This window comes from Cotesia typhae, unplaced genomic scaffold (assembly GCF_013202065.1).
Source record: "Cotesia typhae breed Kobodo isofemale line unplaced genomic scaffold, CoteBio_Ctyphae contig_5, whole genome shotgun sequence".
Lineage (NCBI taxonomy): Eukaryota > Metazoa > Arthropoda > Insecta > Hymenoptera > Braconidae > Cotesia > Cotesia typhae.
The window spans coordinates 697,088-721,196 of record NW_027423757.1 but is presented as its reverse complement, the minus strand read 5'-3'; the positions used below and the strand labels follow the sequence as shown (position 1 = coordinate 721,196).

Below are 24,109 nucleotides of genomic sequence, written 5' to 3'. Positions count from 1 at the left end.
GGTCTAATTATATTTAATCATATATAACAATATTTAATTATGTATTATTACTTCTTATTAATTATTTTGCTTAATTATATGGATATAGTACTTGATAGAGTCATACGCAATTCTCTATAATAAATAAAAATGAAAAAAAAAATGATTACATGTAATTTTACGACCATACCACCGGCAGTCACCCATCCACCTACTAACTATGTTCAATGCTGCTTAACTTTAGTAATCTCCATGCGCCTTGAAGTTCCCGTCTGCTGTGCTGCTATTTTATGTGACAATAATTCTATGAAGTATATAACGTATCAAATCAGTTTATCATAAGTATAATACAAAAATTGATTGTGTAATATATTTTGATAGTCTTAATTTATTTATTTTACCGAATCTCATTATTACATCACATTTACTCAAATAATGAAGTAAATAATGATTTTACTGTTAGGCAGCAGCAGAGCAGACCACAAAATCCCATAGGAAATGTAACAATTTTTTTATTTCAGAATTATTTAAGCGTAGTGGTAAACACCATTTTGCACTTTTCGTGATTACCAGAAAAAAAAATTTTTTTTTTTTTTTTAAATTTTGATAACATCTGACTATGCAAGTCTGATCAAATTTAATTATATATAGATCTATATATTATCAGATCTGATCATATATGGACATATATGATTATATATGGGGTTACAACAGCCCAGTATAATTATATCTAATTATATATAGACTCATATATAATCAGATCTGATAATATATAGACTTATATATGATTATATATGGAGTTATGACAGGTATCAGGTATGATGATCATATCTAATTATTTATAGACTCATATATAATGAGATCTGATTATACTTAGACTTATATGTGATCATATACATGATTATATATAATTAGACAAAAACTTTTTTTATCGGGCAGTAAATAGACATTAAATTGTTTGCATTTAATATTCTCATAAGAAATCACCGTTTTGTTTCATTTATAAAAATTACTATTCAGATTTCAATAAAAATTGAGGCAATGACGGAAAATCATATTTTACGTATTTTTCATAATTGAAAGTACAAATTTAGAGCATGTTATAGTAATAATTAATTTAAAAAAAAAAGAAAAGAAAAAAACTAAAAGATGTATCCTCCTTTTTCTGCAACGCAATGGATGCATAGGTAAATCTACTACGTAAATCATATAAGAATTTGTTTGTGACATGTGACTCTAGCTGCATCAACAGTACTACCTGGAGAGTAGGATAAAAAATTTTCAGTTCAATCGAAAAGAGTCACCAGGTTAAAAAATTTTCGATTTTCCGTAAATCCTGACGTTTAGGTAACGCGTTTTTGGCGCGAGACACTACCAGTGTCTCCATGTATATACATTTTTTTGAAACTACTTGACTCACGGCTTCTGTACAAATCGCAAAATTTCTGGAAACTTTTGTCAGAAGACCAAACACAATAGTTAGATTTCTAAATAACTCAATCGAAAAAATCTTTTTTGAATTTATCTTATGTTTTTTTATTTTCAGCCAATAAAATGAGGCAGAGTTAATCATTATAGTTTAATTATAGAACGCAAATAATTCCTAGTAGCAAAAAAAGTATGGGCGCGTTCAGATTTATTTTGTCAAATAGTACAGAGCTTAGACACTAACGTTTATTTTACGTAAAATACGTAAGAAACTGTCCGTTACGTGAGCTACCTATCTTCGGTCAATTTCACTCTATAGAACAGCTGTAACAGCTGTAGTAGGAATAATATGTACCGGCTGCATTTGTCTAACTGAAAAGAACTGTAAATACCTGAAGCTTTTACGTCAAATCTAGTGCACTCATAAAAAACGCAACGTGAATTTTTAAGTAGTTCACATTTATTTATTTTAGTTTTAATCAGTTAGACCATTTTTTTTTATTATGGATTGTAATAGAAAAAAAACGTAATCAATAAAATAAAAATAAACAAAATGAAGAAAAAAAATGTAAATAATTATAAACGATGAAAGGAACGTGCGAACCATGAACTGGTCCAGTATTGTCGACAAGAGAGGGCTTACATAGACGAGAATTTAACGAAGTTTCGTGTGTTGTATTTTTTTTTATACTTTACAGATTTAAAAAAATGGTGGCCTTAATATTAAATTATAACTTGAGCATTTAGAAAAGATTATATCGGCGATGTAGTAAACGATCGATAATTATGTGATGAAAATAGAAATCAAGGCATGATCTTTCCACCAAATAATATTTACTTATGAGATCTTGAGGCTACAAAAAATTTTTAAATTATTTTTTATGATCTATGGTATGAAGTATTGTTTTCTTAAAAATATTAACGCATTGTAAACTTACAAGCAAATAAGCAATACCACATATTAATATAACATTCCATTTGTGAGTGTGTTGATGACATTTTCACTCGTACAATAAGACGCCTTTGGGGTTGAAATGTAGATCATTATAGAATGTGCCAATGCGTAGGTGTTTAAATTCATCTAAAATGGTTATGTATTTTAATAGTGAATTTTTATTATTTTATATACGATGTCATATACATTTAAAATTTCTACAGTGTTTTCAAAAATGTCCGGGTTTTCAATCCAGGATTGCATAGTAGTTGTGAAATAATATGACCTTAAAATTCTCGAAATATTTAAAATATAATTAAAATGAGTGATTACAGTTCATCAAAGCTTACTATTATATTGAAAAATATTTGTATACACATTAAGTATCTAATCAAGGTATAGATTGAAAATATTTATTGAAGTGACTTGTTGAAATGTCACGGTGGTTAACTCATAATAAAAAAAGACATTTTTAAGAAATAAAAAGGTACTTAGTAGTATCATTATTATGTTGATTAATAGAACTTTAATAAAAAAGATAGTGATGATTTTATACATTATTACCATAAAGGATTAAACTGGCAGGATGGATCCCGGTGGGATTTCATTATGCGAGAAAAGTCATCAAAATGTCGCACTCACTTGAATTATGTGAGGGGCACAACAGAAATGTGCTCACGTGATCCTCCTGTCCTCCACCCTGCCCTTACTAAGGCTAATGGTAAAAGTTCCAGTCCCCAATCAAGTTTTCTTGGTGAATCTCGAAGTGAAGGTGGTTTACTTCCAACTCCTGGTGGTAGACTTAAATTTTTCAAAGACGGAAAGTTTATTTTAGAACTATCCCATCGGCGTGATGGAGAAAGAACTACATGGTTTCCAGTTCCTAAGAAGACGTTTTGGCCTCCAGCTAGCACAACACCCATCAAGCAAGAGATCAATTTTCTCAGTGGTATGATCCATAACTAAAATTTTTTTTTTTATAATTTATTATTATTATTATTATTATTTCATCTTAGATGATAATTCTTCCATACAATCGAGCCCATGGCAAAGAGACCATTGTTGGAAACAAAGTTGTCCCAGGAGATCTACCTCTACAGAGTTTGATTTTTACTACAGGCGAGATCCTCGAATTCATTTGCTTAGATCGTCTCATTTCCTTGTTCGGAAATATCGACGTCCCTTGGATCTAACGCCGTTGCAGTTTACTTTACAAGTAAATGCAACTCATACGAAATCTATCAAAATAAAGAATACTGATGCGACTGGAAAATCTCTAAGTTTTATTATCGATAAATTGTCTCGTTTGGATCCAAATGTAGTTTCACCTAGAAAACGAATTTTGCGAGAACTAGAAAAAGTTACTCTAGAAGATCTAGCTTCTAAAAGACGTGCGAAGCCACAGCCAATTACATTATCAACTACAATAATTCCTACGACGACAAATGCGAATATACCTTCATCTAAGCAACTTTCATCGTATAGTATAACAAGTATTCTAGGAGAAAATAAGCCAAATCCTGAATCGGGGTTTTTAAGAAATTTACTCAAGTTAGATGATGGGCATACTTTTAATTACATAACAACTAATTTTCACCCTCGAACTAGAGTTGATCCATTGAGTGGATCTGCAAATACATCAGTTCATCATCCGTTGTATGGAGTTCCAGTGCTTCCTCCTGGTACATACAGGGCACCAGGACTATGGATGCATTATCCCCCGCCCGTACATTATTCACCTCGAATTCACCCCACATATTTGCCACCACCACTTCATTCATCTTCCCCTCCTGTTCATCATTATAAAGAATACAGAGAACAAACACTTACATCTCCATCAGGTAGGTAAACTTTACTATATATTCATGTTTCATCTATAATTTTTTAAAATTTAGTGTCTTTATTTCTTTCTTTTTTATTTTGATTCTTAGATATGCCCTTAAATTTATCAAAGCATGCAGGTTAAAACTCAGGATCCTAAAAAATCGGTGCCTTAGTGATGAGCTAACTTAGATGTGTATACACTGCCAGAACAGCAACAGTACGATTGTAATATTTTTAATTTGAGGACATGTGTATAAATACAATGTTCACAGTGACACCCTCCCCCCATATATATACATATAATTTTTACTTTGCTTTTATACGTCTAGTTGAAAAATAATTTTTGTCTTCGAATCCTTGTATAAATTATAATAATCTTCGTTAAATAAAATAAAAAAAAAGTAATGTAAATAAATATTTCATTTTTAAGTCTGTTTCAATGAATATAGGAATAGTAGATTTATAGAATATTGTTTTTAAAAATTTGCAATTCAGATTTATATAAATTTAATATTCCACAAACTATTGTAGACATTTAAACTATAAATAAGTTAAATAATTTCTAGTATCATAAACTAATTGCTATGACATTCAATAAATATCTTTAAATTTGAAATAATAAATTAACTGTACATTTTTTAATCCAAAAGGCAGGATATAGAAACTATGCAAATGTTTTCGCAAAATAGTATGTTTTAAATAATTTGGTTACTCATATAATTAGAAAAATAAAAGTTTTATTCTATTTAAGTTTTGGATTGCTGGAAATTAATAACTTTTTATTTAAGTATTGTCAACATCAAAAGCGTTATGAACCAAAAGATTGAATGAAAATAAAAGAAATCTTGTATTTGCATATATGTGTATGGGTGGATGATTATATAAATACGCGTGATTTTGTGAGTGTATGTGTGAGTAAGGGCTGTAACTCATTTGTTTTAAAAAAATGATCGGTTTCAATTTTTAAGTTAGATTAATTTATTAGATTGGTTAACCTCAATTAACTTGTGAGTAATTTTTAGTGAGAATTTCTCGTGCATTTTGAAGTCATAAATTAACGATTTAGCATTATTTAACACGCTATTAAGAGTAATATTCAGAGAGAAAAAGTATCGCTTCCATCACTAATAGACATCGTGAACATTACAATACTCCTATAATTTATGCTTGGAGAGTGTTAACCTACTGTATCACAATTATCAAATATTGTATCACCAATCTCGCTCCTCTATATGATATTTATCTATTACTTTATCCATGTGATTTGAAGTTGATGCATAAATTAATTCTTACAAAAAATTTTCAAGTCAATTGATTAGGTATTTTTAAATCTGAAATTTACAATTATACATTTGTATTAACACACGAAGAAATATTTATTTAATATCAATATACTTACAATTATGAAATATATGTACATAATACATAATAAACATAAATGATTACATTTTTTAATGTAAAGATAAGACATGCATTTACTCGATTATATGTGGTTGAAAATTTTTGTACTTTTCAAAAATAATGATCATAAAAATTTTTTTTTTTATATTGGGTATTTTTGTTCTCGCCTATGAGTCATCTAATATATGTTGATCAAGTACTGTCGATGAAGTAACTCCAAAAAAAAAAAAAAAAAAAAAAAAAAAGAAGAAATTAACGTTTTGAATAACTACGAAAAATGATAAAGTTTTATTGACAGTACTCGACCAATATATAACTAGACAATTTATAGCCGAGAATACTTATACTATACAACAATACTTAATATAAACATGAATCAGTCGGATAAAATATTTAAGAAAAATTAAATTTTAATAATATTTATAAATTTCAATTGTTGAATACACTGCCTATATTTTATTACTTTCTAAATAACCATGTTTCGTCTATGAATTAAAGAAAAATCATTTTGACAGCTTTTCTTTGAGTGGTGGTGCTTAAAGTGCGGATATCAATTAACATATTCAGTTTTGCTGAAACATTTGCTAAACATTAGCCGGCTATTGCTATTAACGATAACATATTCACGATACTTTTAAACGACGATAACAGGTATTTTATGTTCATTTATAATTATATATAGAACCAATTGAAACACTACGTTTGCGATCCATTATATAGTTGCGAGAGCGATACTTTTTTTCTATATAAGTATTTTTTTTTAATTTCATCATATCCATGTTACTTCGATTTAATAAAAAAAAATCTAAAAGTTCATATGGTACTTGATTAAGACTTTTTTTTTTTTTTTTTAAATAGTTACGATCATTATTCAATTGCTTCTTATTTGCGAAGACATTTTTCAATATATTTTGTTATGAGAATGATGTGAAAATAAAAATTTTGATAGAAGTAAAAGAAAATAATAATTATACATGTAATGAAAAATCTTTACCTACGCCAAATTTGAAGAGCCTGAAGATATATGTAAATATAATGTATAAACTGATCGCATTAATAGGCTCTCAAAAGCTTGAAGAGTATTATAATTAAAAAAAGAAATGTTTATAAATAAAGATAAAGGAACTATTGAAAGCTAAGTGCAATAAGTGACGTGACATCGAATGTAAAACTCTTAATTTATATTACATAACATAATTAACTTTTGATTCATACGAAATAAATTTCCTCATCGCTGAATATTTGTTAGATTATGATTTATATAAATAATTCAATCAAAATTGAATAGAAAGTTTATTTTATAAACGATGCGAGTTTTACGATTTATAATGAATATTCACTTTGTCTGCAAATATGTGTCTTGGCGATTACGATAGTAGTGAAAATAAATATGGGGCGTTTTTCACCTTTTCGTATCTATATTATATTCAACATTTGAAAGTTATTAACTAAAAAAGTATAAATAAAGAAAACATTTTTTTCGAATTCACACTGGTTTTTACCTCAGGTAATGTTACTGTTTAAAAAAAATACTTTTTGTCATTTATACTTTTTTCGTTTAAATTCTTTCACTTTTGTTATAACTTTATTAAAGAAAAAAAAATGTCATTTCTGTCATGATGGATAAGAAAACAACATAGTATAAAACTTCTTTGTACAGATTAGATGATACATTAGAACATGAGTATATTTATAGAACTTGGGTTAATAATAATAATAATAATAATAATAATAATAATAATAATAATAATAATAATAATAATAATAATAATAATAATAATAATAATAATAATAATATTATTATTATTATTATTATTATTATTATTATGATTATTATTATTATTATTATTATTATTATTATTATTATTATTATTATTATTACTATGATTTTTTATTTTATAATTATTACATTAAATTGTAGAGTATTAGTGTTTGTTGTATATCCCTTGATAATCGAATAATAGTAATTTACAATTTACAATTTACAAATACAATTTCAGAGTCAATATGTATCGCTGAATATTGTGACTGACTGATTTAACGAGTTTAAAGTCGTGCCTTAAAACCTGTCAAAACATATTTAAAAAGAAATATATTTATAAAAGTATTATAGAAAATTTTAGTAACATATGTTTCTACCATAGTATGACTCCTATAAATTCTCATCTAAAAGGGTGAGATTCAGAATTTACGAGATAAACCAATAAATTAAACGAAAAAAAGTTTCTTTCTCTTTCTTTCTCTTGAAGGTGAATTAAAATGATTCGAATTTATAGAAGTTCTGCTGAAAATCCATATTCCTGGACACAATTTTTTATTGAACTAATTAATACATAGTATTTTGTGTCAAATTAGTTTTAAAAATTAACTTCAACATGCAAGCAATATCTTGAGTCGTTTATTACTACATATTAAACAAGAAAAATTATGTGATTTTACTCAAACTTTAATAAGTTTTATAAAACTATGAATGACATTAATAAATTTAATAATTTGTAATACAAAAATGTATAATTAACAGAAAAATAATTGTATAGAATCACTAACTTCATGAATAAAAATTTTTAATAATATATTCAATTTTTTAATATTACATATTACGACAATTTCTATTGATATTTATAAATAGCTAAGTTAATTAATAGGTCTATGAGACTTTATAAAGGAGATTCTATACATGTATTTGCCTAAAATTTATAATATTTTTTCGATAGAATCTAAAGCTTTAAAATCTCAAATTTAAATAAAAATCTTAAATTTTTAACTTAAAATAATATCTTAATGGGTATCAAAATATTTAGGTAATTTTCGACAGCTGTCTTTGCGTAAAAAATTTAAGGTTTTTCGCTCCGATGAACCGTCTGAATTACATTCTACGACTTTATAACACAATTTTTTTTTGTCGAATTGGATAAAATAACTATGTGAATCCTAGAAAATTTGCAATTTTTTTAACAAAAAGTTGAACATGTTCTTTCTTTTATCTTCCTAATATTTAACTATTAACATGAGAATATATCTAACGTATGCATTAAAGATACGATCATTTTTTATAAAATCACAGTTTCTCAAAAGCAACGTATTTTAATTCATTTTGTAATATGGTAATGCAACTCACAGACTTTCATTCGGATCCATAATTCAATACGGTACGATTGTCTCGGGAAATTTAAAGAGTATCAAAAAGTTAATAAAATTAATTTTTTTTTTAGTTTTATACTATTAAATTAAAAAATTATCAATCCGTTCATAGAAATTAACAAAAAAATTTGAGTATGTTGTCAATTGTGAGATAGATGAAATATTAACAGCACAGTAAAGGAATTGAATTTTATGATTATTTATTCGATGAAAATTTTGATCTATCTATGAATTAATTTTTAGTTATAAGTTATTAATTTCATGACACTGAAGTTGACAGATATAAAAATTTTTTTAGATATTTACAGCAATGAAGTTATTATAAAAAAAATTAAATTAAAAAGTTTCACATGTAAAAATTAATAAATATTACAAGTGAAAATTTTTAGAAGCATTTTTTTATTATAATTGATTTATTAAAATAATTTTTTTATTGAATTTTTAATTTTCATAAAAGATCAATTTTTTATACATTAATAATTGACACTTATTATTTATATTTTGATGAGTTGTGATAGCTGCTTTATTGCGAATCTCAACTAAAGCCTCTGTAGCAATAGACCGGAAAGAACCGTTACGTCGCAATGTTGCTTATACATTTATGCATGTGTTTTGTACGAATCTTGATTGCAATGACCAACAATTATTCCTGATTAAAAGTCTGTTTGATTAGTGATAATAGTATTTTTCGTTTATTATATTTTTCTCTTAATAGGTTTTCTAGTTCAAAAATTCGAAAATTATTCATTTCACTAAGTAGGTAAGCATTTCAATAATTTCACAATCAACAAAACGTATCATTTTGATTAATAGGGTACACAGAAACAATTTTTTGTTCTTCTACAGTAAATTTTTTGAAAGTATCCTAGTTATATATTGATTCAATAATATATTTCTGTTGAATATATACATTTTTATAGAGCTGTGAAACATAGTATTTTAATATTTTGATATTCCAAATTCTATTTTAAGTTCTACAATGTCTTTGATAATTTTCAGCTGATTATAAAAGTTGTTTACATTTGTTCAAAAATATCGTATAAATATATATCTAACATAATTTTTTAATCTGCTAGAAAAGGAAATTATTTTCAAAATTTGTGGAAAAAAAATGAAGAAAATCATATTTTTCATTGAGAGCGAAACTTAGCTTAAAGCTGATTCACTACTCGTTAACTCTGGGGCAAGTCTGAAATCGAAGTTTAATAATCACGAAATTTCGATAAGTAAACTCTCGTGAGCTTTCTAACAAAGTTATTGATCTTGAGAATATTAACTGTTGTACAGAAGATCGTTGCTTTTAAATTATAATCTTTTTTTAGTTGGATCCTCTGGCTTTGTATCCTCCAACGTATGTTCTTTAGCATAAATCCTTACGCATTTCCTTTAAAATATTCTTAGTTTCTCCATCAGTAATGCATTGATATTCTCTTTTAAGGAGGCTGCATAGGTCAAGATCGGTCTCTTTGGCTTTTTTATTTATCTATTTTGCGTAGAATAAACTGTCGTTTCTTTTTTGAAAGCTGCTTCTGTCGTATTTGGTTGTATATCTAAACGTGGCTGAGAAGCAAATCAAATTGCTCGAACAGGGACTTGAACTTTGGACCCTCAGATTAAAAGTTTGACGCTTTTTTGTTTTTTTTTTCTTTTTTAAGAAGTTTATTAAATAGCCAGTGCATAAAATGAAAATTACAGATGAAAAAAATTAAAAAAAAGTTTGGAAAATCCAAATGAGCATGCCTTAAGCGCTCGTATTATTTCTTAATTGATCAAAGTAGATAAAATATTAATTACAAAAAGAAAAATAAATTGATTGAAAGTAAAAGTATAAATTAACTCAAGTTAATTTAAATTTTTCCGCGTAAATCGGAGAAAAAAAAGTTTGAGACTACATTACCGTCATTCAGTATTATGCTGTAGTATGGATAGTCTAAGCTGCCTTTAAGCTTTATTTAGAAAAAAAAAAATATATATATATATATATATATCTCTACAATAAAAATACATGAGAGTGTTTAGTTAGTCAATAGTCGAAACTCGTAAAAAATAGGACTTGATTTCTTATTGGTGGAAATTAAGGCACGCACGTAGCGCGCTATTTAAATTTCTAGTAGCTGCTAAAAGACAACAAAATTTCTCTCGAGACCAACTAAAAAAAATTTATTGTATTTAGACGAAACAGTTTTAAGCTATAGTCTTGTATTCCTTGTGTTTGCAAATAAATAATGAATTAATTAATTAAAAAAAAAAGAGTGTAAAAATGGATTTTTATTAAAGTTATAGTGTTTACCTCGACAGTAATTTGTAAAAATGTAAACTACGAGCTCTTAAAAAACACTTTTTTATATAATTATGAAAAATAGTTATTAAAAAAAATTTTCAAATGATCAGTGATTATTTTTTTATCTGACAGTGTACGTTTTGTAGAATTTATGTGCATATTATATCTGTCAAATACAAATTATTGTAACGAAACACGGGATCTTGAATTTTAGGCGAGAGTAGAGGATACTTACGCTCACGGTTAAGGCATGCAAAAATTAGGAAAACGGTTGACCTTGAAGGCCACCCCTGCAACTTCCCGCTAATTCTATACCTAGGCGTTTAAAATTGTACTTATGACGTTTTTGAACTCTACAAGCTTAAAAATACAATTTATGTGTTATTTTGAGCTCTCCGAGCTCAAAGAGATAGATTTTTTGTGCTTTTGAGCTCTTCGAACTGAAAAGTCTGATAGAAGTTTGATAAAATACAATTTTTGAATTTTCAAATAACAAAAAAATGTTTTTTTCAGTTTTTTCGAGGTTTCTCAAAATCTATCAAATGTAATCAAAATTTCATTTAACTGTCCATTAGTTATTATAACTTTTTATTACATAAATATAAAATTTTAAAAAAGAGATGAAAAATAGGGTTTTAAAAACCGTCATATGAATATTTAGAGCTTTTTTTTCTGGATGTTTCCTGAGTTTTTAGATAGTCAACAGTATCTTTTGCTGAGCCTACTGGGATCCAATCAATCTCTGTCAGGCAGGGCTTATGAGTAGATAAAATTAGCTCCCATTAAGATATCAGTTTAGTTATAAAGAATTCTTTTATCTGTTTAGTGTCTCCTTCGGTGGTAAGTTAGTGGAGTGTCAATTATCGTATTCAGTTAACAACATTTGTGCCATGACAGAACAAATGAATACGACCGATTAGAGTCGAAAATAATAAAACTAGAAACACAACCGATATTTATGGAATTTTTAATTTACGGGTTGTAATAACACCGATAAGAATATTTTAATAACTCTAGTGAATATTATTGAGTTTTTCTTTAATCATATATTATCTCAAGATATCAAGTAGATACATTTATATAAAATATTTGACAAAAAAAATTTTTTTGACGGAAACTTGACTAATAAACAAATATTTTCAAGAAAAAATAAAAAAAATTGAACCAGATCAATTTATTTTGTGACTATTCAACCGGAATGCCGAAGCAATAAGCTACGTAAACCTAATACTATACATAAGAAGTCATTTTGATAGGTTTGAATTAATATTAACTTCATTCACCTCGCTAAAACTAGACGGTAAATTTCTTTTTTTGCTCGACGGGCAGAAAGCGTCAAATTTCGGCCCGCTGTGCTAAACGAAATTGCCACTTTCTGCCTTCGTCGAGCAAAAAAATAGCATACACTCCTCGGGAAGTAAGTAAGAAAGCCTCAGATCACATGTTTGTTGACCTCGGCTTCGCCTCGGCCAACAATTACATGTGATCTGAGACATTTCTTACTTTACTTCCCTCGGTGTGTAATATACTATTTCATGTAACCTGCATTGAAAATGAGTTTCAATGCTTGTTGAGCCAACCGAAACTAGTCAATTTCAGACCAATACAACTGTTGCTGGGCAGGAATCAATCATTTTAATCACTTTCTTCCCGGCGGGCAGAAAATGACGATTTTCTGCCCACGAGATGAAGTTACAGCTTTATTTTCAATCCTATTAGAGAATCGTTTGTTTATTTTATACCTTTATAGTTGTCATTCTAATCGTTAATTGTACTGACATATTATAATTCTGTGACTAAGCATATAAATAAGAATGACAAAAGAAAACTATTCAGTTTACGAATAATGTTTAATAAATATATAAACCATTACTTTCTTGAATTGTAGTTTTTAATTTTCTTAATAAGTTTTATAATAAAATATCAGAACTATCTAGTTCTGGTTGACTCCAGACATTGAAACTAGCATTTTTAATGCAACTTATATGAAAAATACAATGTATAACGCGGGATGAAACACGATTTCAGACCGAGTGATGCCAGCCCTCGTTTCACTTGGGTAGGCAACTTCATTCTGGTTTGAAATCGTTTTGTTTCATCCCTAGTCATACAATATACTATTGATTTAACAGCCGATCCCCTCTTTTTCTCGCGTCGCACTCACTGCAAGAAACGGTACTATCCTTTTGCACTTATGATTATAAAGCTATTACAGTTTTGTGTTTTTCTTTTAAACAAATGAGAATTTCGAAAAAAAACGCTCTGCTATGAAATGGATAATTAAAAAATCTATTACGTAGCAGAGCGTTTTTTTCTAAATTCTTCTTTGTTTAGAAGGAAAATATAAAGCTGCAATCGTAGAGACCGACTGTTGAAGAAATTAAAAAAAGAAAAATTTCTTGTCTGAGCTTTATGCTAAGATCAACTAAAATTTTGCATATACCATGTATAAATCACTTTTTATACAATCAGTTGAAAATTTTATAGAAGTAATATAATAATTCTAATTAATGGAAAAAAAAATCTTCGTTTTTTTTCCAGAATATTTATAGAAAAAAAAAATTGTACGGAATATTGTTAATACTAACAAGCAGATCAACGAAAACGTTAATACAATGGGAGCTTTAAAGTGTATGACTATTAATTTACTATGGATTTGTATATTTCTTATGGCAATAACATTTTTGCCTGGGCTGCCGCCACACATCGAGTTTACATCATATACGTAAAATAATAATATTAGTAATAAAAGAGATTATTAGTCTCTTTAATTTTTAATATTCAGAAGATTAATATTGATTTTTATATTATAGTTTTGAATTACCAAATTATCCGCACTTATCTCCAGTTAGTAATTTAAGTAAAGCTGAAAAAATCTTTAAAGGAAAAATTGTAGGACCTGAAAGTTTTGATGCTTATGATGAAATATTGTATATCTCAATGTACGGAGGAACAGTCTCTAGACTCATTGACAATAATCTTGAACAGCTAGTAAAATTTGGAAAAAGTTGCGGTAAGTGTTTTCGCTTGTTTTGTATTGATCACATTAAGTAATATTAATTTCTATATAAGTAATAAAATTATAAGATACCCAGTAGTTAAACATGTTTTAAATTGAAACGTATTAAGGTAGTACGGTTATGAAAATAATCCTCTTCTAAAAATCCTCTTATAAAAAATTGATGTCCGGATGGCGTATCGTTTTACGTCACTTCTGTGACTATTTTATTTGGTTGTTTATATTCAAAAAATTGAATATAATTTAAAAATTTTAAGATATTTGGTTTTTTGTGAATATTTTGTTTTTTTAATTAGAATAAAATTGCAAGTGTCAAACAACTAGGCCAGTGTCAATAACTGAGTCTTTTATTTTACATATGCTGTTAAAATTTGAAGACGATTTACCTCACCTAACATGAGATAATTGCAATTGAAAATGACATTTTTTGTATATGTAACGTAGGATAAGTGTGGAAAAATTACAATTTTTTTTATTTTTTTCATCGAAGGAATTTCACTACTCTATCGAAAAATTAGTAGATTGAAGAATAAGATAATTCAAATATTAAAAAAAAAAAATAGAATAGTATATTACACCTCTTGGGAAAGAAAATAAGAAAAGCCTCAGATTACATGTGATCTGAGAGATTTCTTACTTTACTTCCCTAGGTGTATAATATACTAACTAATAAATATAAATTAAAAATAGTGTAAATAAGAAAATAGTATATTACACTCCACGGGAAGTAAATAAGAAAGCCTCAGATCACATGTTTGTTGACCTCGGCTTCGCCTCGGCCAACAATTACATGTGATCTGAGGCTTTTCTTATTTTCCTTCCCAAGGGGTGTAATATACTATTAATGATATCGAAGATCATTTATACAGAACTCATAGATAATATTTAAGATAAATCAAAAATACATAATACGTTCATTGAAAATATCAAAAACATTTTTATTTTTATATTCTGTTTAATAATAGAATTTTTATGTATTCAATACTTATTTAGCATTTTAAATTAAAGATAGACTGATATAAGGGAAGATAAATTTAAAATTTGAAGACTATAAAAATCTAATTTAGTTAAGGTAGTGGCCTAGAATGCTTTTTGGAGAAAAAATATAATGTATTCACGATTAACACATATGATTCTCTAGCGATATATTTACCCTTCAAACACGCTTATCAAATAACACACAAATTTTTAGTTTTTTTGTCTACCAATTCAACTGTATTTCGACTAAATTTTATCAAAATTAAAGGTGAAATTGATCAGTGTAAAATTAATTTTTAGATCAATCATGGGAAGAAGACATTTGTGGTAGACCTCTAGGGCTAAAATTTGATATAAATGGAAATCTTTATGTTGTCGACACATATTATGGTATTTTTAAAGTTAATATTACTACGAAGAGTTATGAAAAAATTGTAGACATCACAATACCTATTGACGGAAAAGTACCCATGACACCTAACAGTATAGATGTTAGTAAGAATGGTGATCTTTATTGGACTGATTCAAGTTCAGATTATAAACTTTACGACGGAATATTTTCGATGTTGAGCAATCCAAGTGGGCGGTAGGTACTCACTCATATTAAAAATTTATAACACTAGTAACTTTTTTTTTTTTTTTTTTTTATTATATTTAGATTGATACACTTCAGCGCAAAAACTAAAAAAAATACAGTTTTGTTAGAAAATCTTGGGTTTGCAAATGGCATAAAACTTAGTGATGACGAAAGCTTTATATTTGTCGCTGAAACACTTACGTCTCGAATAATTAAATATCATTTAAAAGGACTAAAAGCTGGAAAAAGTGAAATTATTATTGAAGGCTTACCAGGACTTCCTGATAATATTCATTCAGATAATCATGGTAATTTCTTCGTTAGTCTTATTGTTACTGCAGATGAAGAAAATCCTCAGCTTCTACAGTCTTTATCTCCTCATCCTTATATTCGCAAATTATTTATTCGTCTTTTAACATTACTGGAACTTCCGTTTAAATTTTTTTACAAAATTTATCCTGATAATTGTTTCAAAAAAGTTTATCTTTGGATTGGACACTTTCAAAGTTTTTCATTTTTAATACCACGCTCTGCAATTGTTCTCAGGATTAATGAACATGGGAAAATTCTCGACATACTAGAATCGAGAAGCGGTGACATTTCGGACATCAGTTCTGCTTTTATCTTGAATGATTATCTGTGGCTTGGTAGTCCATTTAACGACTATCTTGGCAGAATTTCTATGAATCAAATATTACCAACACTTGAAAAACAAAATATCAAATTTGATGAGAAAATATTGCTTGATAATAATACGAAAAAAAATAAATCTATCAACGATTAAACTACATAAAATTAACACCAGAAATATTTAACATTGAAAACTTGAATTGAAGTTAATTTAGTTCATAGGGTTCAGATACTATGGAATTGAATAGATAAAATTAGACATTGAAACCAAATTTTTTTTTTAATAAAAATTTTAAGAAATTTAAAAATTTGACTTGATTATTTTCGATTTATTAAAATTATTAGGTAGTTATAAAAGATAAAAGTTCTACGGATTTGTGATATACAACACTTGTGATATACTAGTGTTCTATAGAAAACCGTTAACATTTTTTTTTAAAGAAATTAGTTCTGTAGAATTTCATGAAATTCCATAAGCTTATATTCTCTGCATCAATGACTAATAATCAAATACAACAAACTGTAATATGATTGTATACAATGTATCCCTGTTTGAGGAAACAAATTAAACAGCATTAATAAATTTCTAATTCTGCTTAATTTTTGTCATTCTAAAAAGTATTACATATTTAAAAGAATTGTAAATGATCAGAAATTTTCAGAAATAATAGAGCGTTCTTCAATTGATCAATTGAAGTCTATTGATCAATTTTTTGAATCTGGAAGACAAGATATTAAAGTTTGGATGGCAGTATGTAATAATTTGTCAGAGTATACATACTTACATTTATTCATTAATAATTTACAAAATGTATAAAATGAAAATATTACAAATATATAACTTTTATAAATGTTATAGTCGTTCTAAACATTATTTTTGTTAATTCAATACCTAAAAATCTATAGATAAAATTAAGTAAGTCTCGACTAAATAAGGTCACTTTTTTTGTCTTATTATCTCATATTTAAACTAATCAAAGTATTTTTATATCTAATAATTACTTATCCGTGATAAAATGATTTATTAAGCGTTTTGTATGAAAAGTAAAAAAATAAAGTTTTAAACATTAAGAGTTCGTGTTCTTATCTAACATTATATAATAAAATTAAAGTTAATATAAGTAATCAGTATCCTGCATTGATAGCTGTCATTTCTTCTCCCCAATCAATATCGTCAGTAGTATTTTGTACATTATTGCAACAATTGCATGTTTTACTTAAAAGAAACAATACCCTTTTTTGTTCGAATATACATACATAGACTACGAAAAGTGCTTGAAGAATATTCACTATAATATGACAGTAAATCAAAGAATCATATTTTAAATGCGAAATTATAAAAGATAGCCACCCTAAACTTAAGATTCCAAATAATAACGTGAACATTCGAAAACTATATTTTATTTTGTGGTGAATCCTTCCGTAAGTACGAGTTTGTTTAATTGTATTGATAGTCATTACAATAAAACAAATATTGACAATTATCGTTAATGCTATAGAAGCAAAAATTACAGACATTGCTAACCATCCAACACTTTCCTGAGCATAATTGATTCCATCACTGACAATTACTTTATTGGTCTCCAGTGTAAAGTGCGCAAATATTGCAGTTCCAAATATTGTTGCAGTAGAACCCCAAACATAAGAAGAATAATAGCAATATTTTTGGCCATCAGAAACACGTAAAAAGATATTACGTGACCTAAATGTGCTCCAAACAAAGTACCCAAATGAATTAAGCCAGAAAAATGTTGCTAGTAGAGATATGTAGGCCACTGAATCTATGGAAGAAAAACATATATAATTAAATATATATTAATTAAAAAAAAGTAAGTTAATGACAATTATGAAACGCACCGGCAATAAAGAAGCTTACGTGACTGGCGTTTGCTGTTATTATTTTAACAGTAGATGCAGTTTGATATACTACAAGGCACATGGTCATACTTGTAATTATATTTCCAACAAGATCGCGTAGCTGTGGCAAAACAAAATATACAACAGCGACAAGTAAATAACAGCTAATTGCAAATGCTCGAGTTATTGGATCCACTATTCGTTGAATGAGATATTTTGAGTCAGTCCAAGCAACTGCAGGAACACATATCATCGCATAAGTTGTAATAAGAGAATTTTTACTAAGAACTGCTTTGTCTGCACAATAATGCCCAAATGAGTAATCAAAGTAAAGAGACTCTACTGTTATACTATCATCATCAATTTCATAATTATGAAGCTCATTTCTTTGATTTTGAGTATTATTCCAGCGATCATGCAATATATGCCTTAGACTCCCAGATGGTAAAATTGCAAGGAGATCTTGACTTTGATTGTAAGGATTATAGTAAACATGCCATTGATGTTCAGTATTACGACAATTTGGTAACCCAATTTTAAATTGAAAATTTAGATATTGCTTTTTACGGACAGGAAAATTATCATCGATAAAATCAGGTTCCCAGATCGTTGTTTCATTTGTCTCGGTTAATAATGCACACTTATCATCAAGAATAATTTCATTCATGTCACAACATTTTCCAATATTTATTAATTCGTTAATATTTTGTGGCTTGATAGTAGAACTACCGTTTACAAAATTATATAAGCACTCAAAAAAATAAATGAGTAATAAAAAATACATTATTTAATTGTAATTAGAACTTAAATAATAAATTAAATTTTCATGTTTTTACTCATCCCTAATAATTATTTTAACTTATCATAACGTATAATTAATAATAATTTTCTTATTCGTTGTTTCCTGATGCGATAATGACATGAGTCATTTCATTTTTATACCAAAATAATTTTGTTTTACATTTTTACTAAAAATTATTAATAAGTTGAATAAAAATTAGACGATGATTAGAGTTAAAACATGTATATGCAGCCATAATTTATCATATGGTTTTATGGTTTGTTATTATTATAATCAGTGCCGTCATTCTTACAACTTAAATTTATTTTTATGAAATTTTTCTAGATTTACAACAGGGTTACAAACAGTAAATACATGTAAAATACTCGGGAAGTTACTTGATAAGATTCCTATAAGACGTATTCAACGCTTTATTTCAGATATTTTACCGTTTCCTATTTTCTTTTTTTTTGATTATTTGTCGCCCTTTATGGCATCTGGAACGCGATATGTGTTGCAGATTAATTATCATTTTGGTTTATTAATTAATTAATATGATGTATTGTCCTTTTAATTAAATATTAACTATTATTTAATTATTAAACGTAACTTCAATAGTTTGTTAGTTATTTATTTAACAAATAGTATTATTGTTGGCTTGATTCTATGGTCTTATTCTATTATATAATTTACGGCCTCTTGAGAATGTTTAACGAAAATGTATATTTAACTAATAAATCCATGAAGGACATTAAACAAATGGCTTTTCTTTTATTAATTTTTACAAAGGTTTAGTTGTCGACTAACACGAGCAAATTTGTTCGAGTGCTTTTATAGTTCTGGGAAATGTTGACAAAGTTAGTATTGTTCATTGTTTGTTTAAAGATATTACTATACTTTAATTTATTTTCTACAACAATGACAACAATTTTTGAGCTCTATATAGCAAAATGTATTATCTATAATTTATTATGAATTAAATTAAATAATCCAAATTATAGTGAATTTGCCGCGTAATGCATCAAAGACGACACCTATTCTATCATCGGATATAACAAACAAATATTATGAAAATGAAGTTAGCCGACATTTCAAAATTTTTAGAAATTTTTTATTAAAAAAATTTCAATTTAACAATTAAAAAAAATTTTTTACCTGTAAAAAACTTGAAAAACTATAAGTACAATTATTTAGAAATATCTTTTTAGTTGTAATTTAATTAATAAAAATAATCAAAAATTTTCACCCGTCTGCTAATTTCAGTGTCATCAAATATTGATAAATTTTTTTTTTGCCAACATCAGAGTCATAAAGTCGTGATCAATATCCAATTGTAAATCAACCTTTACTTTCTACAGATACGTATCCATAGGGGTTTCGCTGTGGTCTCCCCATATCACTGTTCCAAGAGCCTAGGAAGAGGTAAGGAATAGGGCGAATGCAGGACAGGAAGCACAAGTCGATCCACAGTCACAGTTTTAAAATTAGTGGAAAACAATCAAAGCGAATAAAACCATAAATTAAAAAATGGGATGAATTAGGAGAAAAATATAGGAATAAAATGGGAAGTGCTAAAATCCAACAAGAAGTGAAAACAATTTGAAAGTAACCATCAGACTTGTAAAAACCAAGACGGTATACAAGTAAAACGTATAAAAAAAAAAAAAAAATTAGGAAAACGGTTGACACTAAGGGCCGTCCCTGCAACTTCCCACTTTTTCAATATTTAAGCTTTCGAAATTTCACTTCTTACGTTTTTAAACTCTCCAAGTTCTAAGATATAATTTTCGAGTCATTTTAAGCTCTCCAAGCTCAAAAATCTAACAGAAGCATGATAAAACACGATATTTTGAATTTTCAAACCGCAATAACTTTTGAATAAATGAACCGATTTTCACGTAGTTAGCGACATTCGACGCAGTTTTCGAAGCTTCATGGAAATTGAACTAGAAATTTCGGAGTGATTCCGAAAAAACACTTTTTTTCCCCTCCGGGTGTAAAGCGTCAACTTTAGCCCCGCTGCGCTAAACAAAGTTTCCGCTTTACACCTTCGTCAGGGAAAAAAATAGTATACACTCCTCGGGAAGTAAATAAGAAAGCCTCAGATCACATGTTTGTTGACCTCGGCTTCGCCTCGGCCAACAATTACATGTGATCTGAGACATTTCTTACTTTACTTCCCTCGGTGTGTAATATACTATTTTCGATTTTCTTTCGACAACGATAACTCACGAACGAATCAACCAATTTTGATCAGGCTGGCAGCGATCGACGTAGTTTTTTATGTTAAGGAAGTACGAGCACCAAAGCAATTTTGAATAAAAGGCTTGAATTTTTTTTTATATACAGTTGAACTAAATCCAAACCGATCCTAAAATTTTTAGGGGGGGTTGCCTGATTATTTAAATAAATAAATGACTTTAAAAATAGGCATATTTAACATTGGCTTTATGGCAAAACGGTAGACGGTTGATACGTTTTCGTAAATATCTCCGAAACTAGTCGATAGATATAAAAAAAAAAACTATTTAAATTAAAGTTAAAACCTTCATAAATAATTGAAAAAAAAAAAAAAAACCGTTTTGCCCGACTAATTAAAAAGATGAACTTTTTCAGTAAATTCGGTAGCGTCGATTATCTTTGGTACTAACCGGCAACACTGTAGACCATGAAAAAGAGATAAAATATATTAGAAAGAGATAGAAGCAAAGTAATAATCATAACAGTAAAGTAACCTAACCTACAACTGTCAAATTTAAGATATACTAGAATTCAAATTTGCGCGCGCAAGCGCCCGCCTTACTATAGCGTTTGCATATATTTTCATGCTTATGATATATTCAACCAATCACGTTACGAATAGTTTGCGGACACATATATTTACATATTTTTTCATCTAAATTAAAGAATAGATTTATTCACAGTGATATTTTTTAAAATTTTTCTAATAAACAATTTCAATATGCAAATAATAAAAATAGTAAATAATATTAATGATTAATATCAATAAATCAATAAATTAATAATAATGATCAATGTTAATAATTTTAAGAAATATCAATAAGTGAATATAATTGTAGGTATAGAATTAATAATAAATAAAAAAAGTAAACATTTTTAAAATTTTTCTAGTAAAAAAATAGTAAATAATATTAATGATTAATATCAATAAATTAATAAATTAATGTTAATTATTAATGTTATTTTTTTTTAAAGAATGTCAATAAGTGAATACAGTTGTAGGTATAGAATTAATAATATTTAAAAAAAAGTAAACATTTTTAAAATTATTTATCTTTTTTATTAAATTCAGTATCATTATTTTTAATAATTTCACTAATTTTAGTACATAATTTTTTAATCATAGCTGATGATTTGGTCACTCGAGGTTTACCACCAACATCTTGACCTAGCAAAATAGATATGCCTTGAGAACCATTTTTTCGGAACGATTCTAAAATTTGCTCTTTACTTATTCCAGCTTCTGCTATTTTATTAATCATTGTGATTGAAATGCCACTGCAAACTTTTTTTGCTTCTGCTGAATCTTTATTCTGAAGAAAACATAATAAGGATGGCTTCTTTACTCATAAAAATTTTTCTTTAAATTTTGACATTTTTTAAATGTCAATACTAACCTAAGTTTAATAATCTTAGTGAACTGTCATCACCATCAACTTTTTTTTTCAAGATATTTTCTACATGTTTATGTTCTATTTCTAATTTTCTTTTAGTTGTAAACTTACCAAACTTATCTCGATAATAAGTTTTCTTATTTTCACTTTCCATAATTTTCTTAAATTGACACTTGTAACAGTGTGGCCAGATCGTGCGATTTTTTTACCCCCACTTTGTACCGCTTTCAATGTAGTCAGATGAGAGTGTCCTATAAAGTGGGGGTAAGAAAAGAGCACGTTCTGGCCACACTGACTTGTAAACACGCAATGTTTATTTTGAATTAACAAATAACAGAAAAAATAATAATCATAGTAATCACAGTGTTGCCATACGTATTGCCGCGGTCACGTGAGCATCATCACCCCTTCACCGCGCGCTCAGAGCTGCCTATCCCCACCATGCCTGTCGCTCGTACTTCCTTAAGAGCTGATTAGTTTTTAGAATTGGTCAGTAGATCTGTTTAGAAAGTTATTCCAAAAAAACCACATTTGAAAAAATTTTTTTTGGTAGTTTTTTTGAGATTTCTCAAAATCTACCCATCCGAATCGATTTAAAGCGTATTCAAAATCTAAGTTTATTTAAACCCTTTCGAATGGTGCTAATTACGATGGAATCTGTAGCGCCATTCATCTTTCAATGATAGCAATATCTTTGGAAGATTTTTTTCGCTTCTCTATAAACACACACACACACACGCGGACAATCGCAACAACATTCGGGGAAGCTTAATTCCTAGGACCCTAAAACGTCGAGATCAAATGAAAACTCGATTTCAGAAAAACGGGGTAAAACCAATGACTTTCGGATTTTTGAAAATTTTCAAGTTTCTCAGCGAGAAGTTAAAAAAATTTTAACTTTTTTTTTCATTTTTTGGACGTAATTTTCGAGTCAGGCTTAACGCATAATATAATTCGTTATTTGTCGTTTTTTTACTTTCTTTAAAGTTGTTGATGTCACTTATCGTCTTATTAACGTTGAAATGATTTGAAATTTGAGATTGTTGTCTTATTTTTTTAACGCATGATACATTTTGTCTATTTCTTTACTTCAATTACAGTTTTTAACACCAAATAACTCAAACGAGTATTAGAAATTAAACGTCATTTTTAAAGTTTTCAAAAATTCAAAATTTGGCATTTTTCAAGATTTTTTTCCAAAATTTTTTTTTTCAATAGCCCCAAGTGTCTCTTCCAAACAAATGAAAGGCCATTTCTGTATCTATAATAGCGTTTGAGATATTACAAAAACAAAATTGAAAAATTTGAAAAATCGCGAAATTTTGAATTTGCATGTCTTTTAAAAAATATTTTTTTAGTTTTTTTCCTTTGGCAGAGCTTCGTTATATGATAGAAGAAAACTTCTAACCAAAATTGATCCAAATTTACTCTAATATTAATAGTTATCATAGCACCCCCGTAACCGATTTTGGGATTTAAACTTCATTTAATACATTCTTATTTGCTCTCAACAAAGCCCAAGAATTTTCTCTTTCAATTTCATGTTTAGAAGAGTTAAAATTCAAAATTTAGTTTTTTATGATTTTTTCTAACCCATATTCAACACTGATAAAAAAAAGTTAGCTTACCCATCAAGTCAATGTA

General features: G+C 27.7%; 3 protein-coding genes and 1 long non-coding RNA gene across 9 annotated transcripts; 2 read left to right on the top strand and 2 right to left on the bottom strand.

Moving 5' to 3' along the window:
• The first annotated feature begins 1,765 nt into the window (after positions 1-1,765).
• Positions 1,766-5,814, top strand: H (transcriptional corepressor hairless). 2 transcript variants are annotated; one of them, XM_074247631.1, is made up of 4 exons: positions 1,766-2,828; positions 2,913-3,290; positions 3,358-4,182; positions 4,273-5,814. In XM_074247631.1, the coding sequence occupies exons 2-4, from the start codon at positions 2,951-2,953 to the stop codon at positions 4,305-4,307; spliced, it is 1,200 nt and encodes a 399-aa protein (XP_074103732.1). In that variant the 5' UTR covers positions 1,766-2,828; positions 2,913-2,950; the 3' UTR covers positions 4,308-5,814. The 2 variants fall into 2 exon arrangements, with proteins under 2 accessions (XP_074103732.1, XP_074103731.1); XM_074247630.1 differs by having other exon boundaries at positions 1,766-3,290.
• Positions 5,811-17,048, top strand: LOC141530498 (adipocyte plasma membrane-associated protein Hemomucin). Of its 5 annotated transcripts, XM_074247629.1 has the most exons (6): positions 9,270-9,467; positions 13,530-13,713; positions 13,802-14,001; positions 15,286-15,571; positions 15,644-15,870; positions 16,109-16,286. In XM_074247629.1, the coding sequence occupies exons 2-6, from the start codon at positions 13,604-13,606 to the stop codon at positions 16,141-16,143; spliced, it is 858 nt and encodes a 285-aa protein (XP_074103730.1). In that variant the 5' UTR covers positions 9,270-9,467; positions 13,530-13,603; the 3' UTR covers positions 16,144-16,286. The 5 variants fall into 5 exon arrangements, with proteins under 5 accessions (XP_074103727.1, XP_074103730.1, XP_074103728.1 ...); XM_074247626.1 differs by lacking the exon at positions 9,270-9,467 and adding an exon at positions 5,811-6,217 and having other exon boundaries at positions 15,644-17,048; XM_074247627.1 differs by having other exon boundaries at positions 9,281-9,463; positions 15,644-17,048.
• On the bottom strand, positions 16,967-19,192 carry Mthl5 (G-protein coupled receptor Mth-like 5). The gene is made up of 2 exons (XM_074247624.1): positions 18,050-19,192; positions 16,967-17,973 (listed from the first exon to the last, which is right to left on the bottom strand). Exons 1-2 carry the CDS (start codon positions 18,831-18,833, stop codon positions 17,318-17,320), a joined length of 1,440 nt encoding a protein of 479 aa, XP_074103725.1. The 5' UTR covers positions 18,834-19,192; the 3' UTR covers positions 16,967-17,317.
• A 2,916-nt stretch (positions 19,193-22,108) lies between these two features.
• Positions 22,109-22,845, bottom strand: LOC141530832 (uncharacterized). The gene is made up of 2 exons (XR_012479808.1): positions 22,469-22,845; positions 22,109-22,384 (listed from the first exon to the last, which is right to left on the bottom strand). It is a non-coding gene; the product is annotated as an uncharacterized LOC141530832 (long non-coding RNA).
• Positions 22,846-24,109: the final 1,264 nt, after the last annotated feature.